General features: G+C 40.9%; 1 protein-coding gene across 1 annotated transcript; it reads left to right on the top strand.

Annotated features, from left to right (window-relative positions):
- Window positions 1-2,493: 2,493 nt before the first annotated feature.
- Window positions 2,494-3,441, top strand: LOC134375281 (olfactory receptor 5B2-like). The gene has a single exon (XM_063093586.1). The coding sequence runs from the start codon at window positions 2,497-2,499 to the stop codon at window positions 3,439-3,441; it is 945 nt and encodes a 314-aa protein (XP_062949656.1). The 5' UTR covers window positions 2,494-2,496.
- Window positions 3,442-6,105: the final 2,664 nt, after the last annotated feature.

Here is a 6,105-nt window from a genome sequence, read left to right as displayed (position 1 = left end):
TTTGAAAAGCTGGATTTTTTTTTTTCCTTTTTAAAAAATTTTCTTAACCAGGGACCCGAGGTATGGAGAAGGGGACCGGACTCCCCTCCCACAACCAGGCTCACCATGCTAGTGCCTCAGGGCCCACCCAGGGACCCAGGGTAAGGAGCCAGGGATCGGACTCTCCCCACAACCAGGCATACCACCACCAGCAAGGAGTAGGCTAAAACGTCTCCTCCATGTGGGTGGCCCACCATAGCCACCACGATAACCACGGCTGCCACAAAGGCAGCTAGATGCCACAACCACCATGCAGATGTTCCATCAGCCACTGGAGTGCATTGACACAAAGAGAGTCACCAGCAGAGATAAAGAAAGGAGCAGGATGTCTCTGTCCACAGAGCCCATTCCAGAGTGACGGAAGAGGCATCTGCTCAGTGATAGTATTGGAGGACCTGATCATGCTTCTCAGCATTGGACAGGTCATTTGGGCAGCGAATCAACAGAGTAACCCTTATTCTTTCACAGGGAGAGAAGAAATCTAGTGCAAATAGAGGGGGGAGGGGGCGGAAGGGGGAGGAGGAGGGATTGGACAAGGGGCATAAATAATAATTATGATTTCTCACAATATATATGCTAGTAATATTGATTTGATCAACATATCTCAATGAGGAACCCCAAAAATATGTATAATCAATTTTGATCAATAAAAAAATTTTTTAAAAAATCAATCCCAAGGGAAAAAATTTTTATTAAAAAAATTTTTTTTTTAAATAAAATTTTATTAATATCATTTTTTTACATTCTATGTTGTGGAGCAGTTGGGAGGAAGGGAGAGAGGAGAAAGGGGAAGGAAATCAGATGGAAGAAGGAGAAAGGAGGAGGGACAGGATTGAGGCCTGTGGCACACCCCTCATTCCCACAGGGGAGACCAGGGGTCTTCAATTGGTGGCTTGGTCATTGCTGGGATGGGTGCAGTTGCAGGAGGGTATGGCCAAGGCCCTCAGCCCCCCACCGCCTCAGCTCAGGAGAGCCCAGGGCACTTCCTGCAGCGGCTTGGTGATCATCACTGGGCTGGCTGTGGGTGTCGGGGGCATAGCTGAGGCTCCCGGCCCTCCCCCCTTTCTGGCTTGGTAGCCCAGGGGACTTCCAGTCCTAGGTGTCCTAGGTGTTCTGTGGTGAAATGAGGCCTTTACTAGTTAATATCAAACTTTGTCTCTAGTTGTGGGTACTTTGTTTTTTCTTTCAGTTCTATGTTGGATTATTTGCTGTTCCCATCACTTAAACTCTGCACTGGCACTAATTTGTTGTCCTTTGCTTACTTCTAAAATGGGGGGACTTCCTACAGGGACCAGTACTTGAGCTGTGCAGTTAAGCTAAGTTGCTGCTTTACTGCTGATTCCCTAGAGAAGGCTTTTTATGCAGCTCAGGTTTTAACGATTAACATTATAGGTACTTCCAGGTCTAGAGAAATCTGGTGCACCTGGGTTGTGTAGAAACTCTGATCTGGGCCTGAGTCTTTTCATCAAACTGCACCCCATGCAATTCTATATTCCTGACCAGTCTCCTCTGAATGGTCCTATGCTGATTGGAGGGGCAAGTCAGATGTCCTTGCTGTGCCCCAGTGTTCCCCCAGTGGGCCCGTCTCCCCCACTTCCTGTGCTCCAAACACTTTCCATGGGGTGGGCTGTGTGCCGGTCCCTTGCAATGATTCACTGGCTTCTGAGTGGCTCCTTTTTTTTCAGTTGTTGTGGCTCCTTGGTCTTATGTGGGTCCACTGGAACCCTATTACTGGTCTTGCCAGCCTGGGGGCCACCAAGACCCTTTTCTCTCCTGCCACCTCCAAGCAACTTCATCTGAAGGATGCAGTTATGGCTTTTGCCAGCTCCTGCTCCATGTGCTCAGCAGCTCCAGCCTGGAAGCAGCCAGGATTCAAAATGGTCAAGAACGGTTTTTTCTTTCTCTTATCGTGGATTCTCCTGCCTTCATGCACTTCATAGGTATCTTCTCCTCTTCCCTTGAGCTCTAGTGTCCCCAGCTTGGCTGTTGTTGCTTTTTTATAGTCGTAAATTGGTTGATTTGTGGGAGAGACTGACATTGGGGACTGTCTATTCTGCCATCTTGACTGGAAGTCCTAAAAAGCTGAATTGACAGATATGTTCAATTCAGACAAGTCATCTTAATCAAGACATTATATTTTGTACATTGCAGCTTACAAATTTACAAAATTTAAATGATAGGAAATAATCCATGAAAATCTTTCAGCCTCAGCAGTGTGTAACTCTATGGATAATTTACACATTAAATTTTATCATCAGGCCCATACTTTAGATATCAAGGATCTCAAAGTAAAAAATATTGCTATAATGAAATAATGCATATATATGTGTAATGTATATATAACATATAATACATACATAGATACATAATTTTCAATCTTACTTCAATATCTTTTTATCACTCTGTTCCTTTATTTTGTATAGTTACAGGGCATCTTGTGATTCACAAATACCATCCATGGAAAACAATACAGAAGTAACTGGATTCAACCTTCTAGGACTAATCGATGTCCCAGACCTGCAGTTTCCTCTCTTTATCATGTTCACTCTCATTTATCTCATCACTGTGGTTGGGAATCTGGGGATGATTGTGTTGATTCTGTTGGACTCTGGTCTTCACTCTCCCATGTACTTTTTCCTCAGTAACTTGTCTTTGGTGGATTTTTGTTACTCTACAGCTGTCACTCCCAAGGTGATGGTTGGGTTCCTTAAAGGAGACAAGGCCATCTCCTACAATGCGTGTGCAGCTCAGATGTTCTTTTTTGTGGCCTTGGCTACTGCAGAAAATTTCCTCTTGGCGTCAATGGCCTATGACCGCTATGCAGCCGTGTGTAAACCCCTGCATTACACCACCACCATGACAACAAGTATGTGTGCTCATCTGGCCATAGGCTCCTATGTCTATAGTTTCATAAATGCCTCCATCCACATCAGGAACACATTCAGTCTTTCTTTCTGTATGTCCAATCTGGTCCATCACTTTTTCTGTGATGTCCCAGCAGTTATGGCTCTCTCTTGTTCTGATAGACATGTTAGTGAGCTGATTCTTGTTTTTGTGGCAAGCTTCAATACCCTTTTTGCTCTCCTGGTTATCTTGATTTCCTACCTGTTCATATTTATCACCATCCTGAAGATGCACTCAGCTGAGGGACACCTAAAGGCTTTGTCCACCTGTGCTTCTCACCTCACTACGGTCTCTATATTCTATGGGACAGTCATCTTTATGTACTCCCAGCCAAGTTCCAGTCACTCCATGGACACAGACAAAATTGCATCTGTGTTCTATACTATGGTCATCCCCATGCTTAATCCTGTGGTCTACAGCCTGAGGAACAAAGAGGTCAAAAATGCATTCAAGAAGGTGGTAGAGAAGGCAACATTGTCTCTAGGCTTGACCTTTTAAAGTTGTGGGATACAAATGGAAAAAGTCTTTTGAAAAAGAAGTCTGCAAGGGTTTGGATTCATGTATCAGCCAGTTGAAAAAAAAAAAAAGTCTATACTAATTATTGCTTCTAAGAGGTGGAATTAAGACAAAGAGTTTACAATGCATGTACCTCGTTCTTTACTTCCCTTCCCTGGTTTTATATAAGATATGCTATGTGAATAAAATAGAGAGAGAAAAAACTTTTTCCAAATTAAAAAAATATAATAAAATAAATAAAGTTGTGGGATTCACAGTAACCCAGTTTTATACCTTTCAGATATTTCTCTATGCAATAATTCACATTATAAGGCCCAGACTGCATGTAAATTACAGAGGTAATTCACTTACCTCTTCAAGAATTTGTCATCTAAAAAAAGAAAACATTATGGCCAGATATATAATACCCAAATAAGGATGATCAAGTGGGATCTCAAGAATTTTGGATAATATTTGTCATAGACTTTATTAATGATGTTTGATTTATTCATATGTTCACACTCTCCAATATGCCAGGACAAGCAAATAAGTAAAACAGGGCACACAAAAACCAAATACAATAGCATGCAGGGGTCCCATTTGTGCACCTTTTATTACGGACTGAATTGTGTCCCCCCAAAACTTTAATTTGTTAGAGGCTTGGTCCTCACTGTGACAATGTAAAGAGGAAAGGTGGGGCCTTGAAAAGGTGATTAGATTGTAGGACCATGCCATAGTGAACAGATTAATAATGGTGGTCATGGGCACTGTTCTGTGGGCTTTAAAAGAAGAGCACATGGGAGATTAGTTTCTCTCTTCTCTGCCATTTTGCAATGTGGTATCCTGCTGTCACTGTCACCATCACCAGGACTCTCACCAGATGTCTTCCCTGGACTTTGGACTTCCTAGCTCCAAAACTGTAAGCAATAAATTTCTTTTGTAAATTACCCAGTTCCACGTATTTTGGACTTACTAGCCTACAATTGTGTATATAGACCACATTTCCCTTATCCAGTCATCAGCTGAGGGATATTGAGGTTGGTTCCAACTTTTGACTGCTATAAATAAAGCTGAGATAAATATAGAAGTGTGGGTATCCCTTCAACATGATGCTTTCCATTCCTTTGGATATATACCCAGCAGTGTGATTTCTGGATCATATCTTCCGTTGAGAAACCTCCATACTGTTTTCCATAATGACTGCACTAATTATGGTTTCACCAACAGTGTTAGGAGGGTTTCCCTTTCTCCACATCCTCGACAGCATTCGTTATTCTCTGTCCTTTTAATAATGGCCAAAAAATTAAAATAAAATAAAATAAATTTTAAAAATAATAACGGCAGTCTAACTGGGATGAGATGATATCTCAATGTGGCGTTGACTTGCATTTCCCCAATGATTAGTGATGGTGAGCATTTTTTCATGTCTGTTGGCCATTCTTATATCTTCCTTTGAGAAATGCCTGTTCAGCTCCTTTACCTATTTTTTAATCTGGTTACTTTTTTTCTTACTGCTGAGTTAAAAGAATGAAATTCTGTCATTCGCAGAAACATGGAAGAACTTGGAGAAAAGTATATTAACTGAAATAAGCCAGGCACAAAAAAAGAAATACCACACGTCTTCACTTATAAGTAGGAATGAAAGAAAGGAAGGAAGGAAGGAAGGAAGGAAGGAAGGAAAACAATCACAATAATACAATGAACTTTCAAAAGAACAGAACTGAGGTTATCAGAGGTGGGAAGGAAGGAGGGGGAGGAGGTTAAGGAAGGAATTGGTTAAGGACCACAAAAATTGATTACATTGAATAATGTTGGATATACTAATTATTCTGACTTGAGCATCACATATTGCACACAGGTGTTGATATTCAATGCTGTGCCCCACAGATATGTACAATCAACCCTTCCAATACAAATAAAAAAATAAAATGTTAATATTTGAGAAATCTAGGACAAGGGCATTGATAACTATTTTTCTGTTTTTAAAACGTCTCTTAAACCTATAGTTAGTTTAAACAAAATATAAGCAAATAAATTTTTTAAATAAAAAGTAATGATAAGTAATAAAATAATAATAAAAATAAACAAATGAATTTGGACTCCTACTACAAATCACACCCAAATGTTAACACAAAATGGTTGTAGGTCTAAATTTAAGAATGAATTCTTTCTTCTAAGAAAATTCTTACAAGTAATTATAGAAGAAAATCTTGGTGGCTCTTATGGATTGATTTGTTTTCCTCTAAAAAAAGATGTTAAAGTCCTAATTGCCAGTACTTCAGAATGTGACCTCATTTAGTAATAAGGATGTTTCAGATGGAATTTGTTACTAATTAGTTATTAATTAATATGGTATAGGAGGGGATACCAAATCCAATATGATTTCTGTCCTTATAAGACGGCCACGAGAAGGCATCAGGGCAAGGATGGTGCACAAGAGGTGCCCAGGGCACATTCCTCCTGCAGAGAAGGACTGGGACAACTAACAGAGAGCTAAATATTGATGGAAGCATGGGGAAGGAAAGCACAGGAGAGCAGCATGAGAATGGTGAGAGCCCTGTGGGGCACAAAACCCAGGATGATGGCATAGAGAGGAGAGAGAGATACACAGCCTCAGCCACCATGTCTCCAACACTGGGATCAGCACAGGGAAGAACCTTCTCATGT

Source organism: Cynocephalus volans, chromosome 4 (assembly GCF_027409185.1).
Source record: "Cynocephalus volans isolate mCynVol1 chromosome 4, mCynVol1.pri, whole genome shotgun sequence".
NCBI lineage: Eukaryota > Metazoa > Chordata > Mammalia > Dermoptera > Cynocephalidae > Cynocephalus > Cynocephalus volans.
This window is presented reverse-complemented; position numbering and strand designations above follow the sequence as displayed.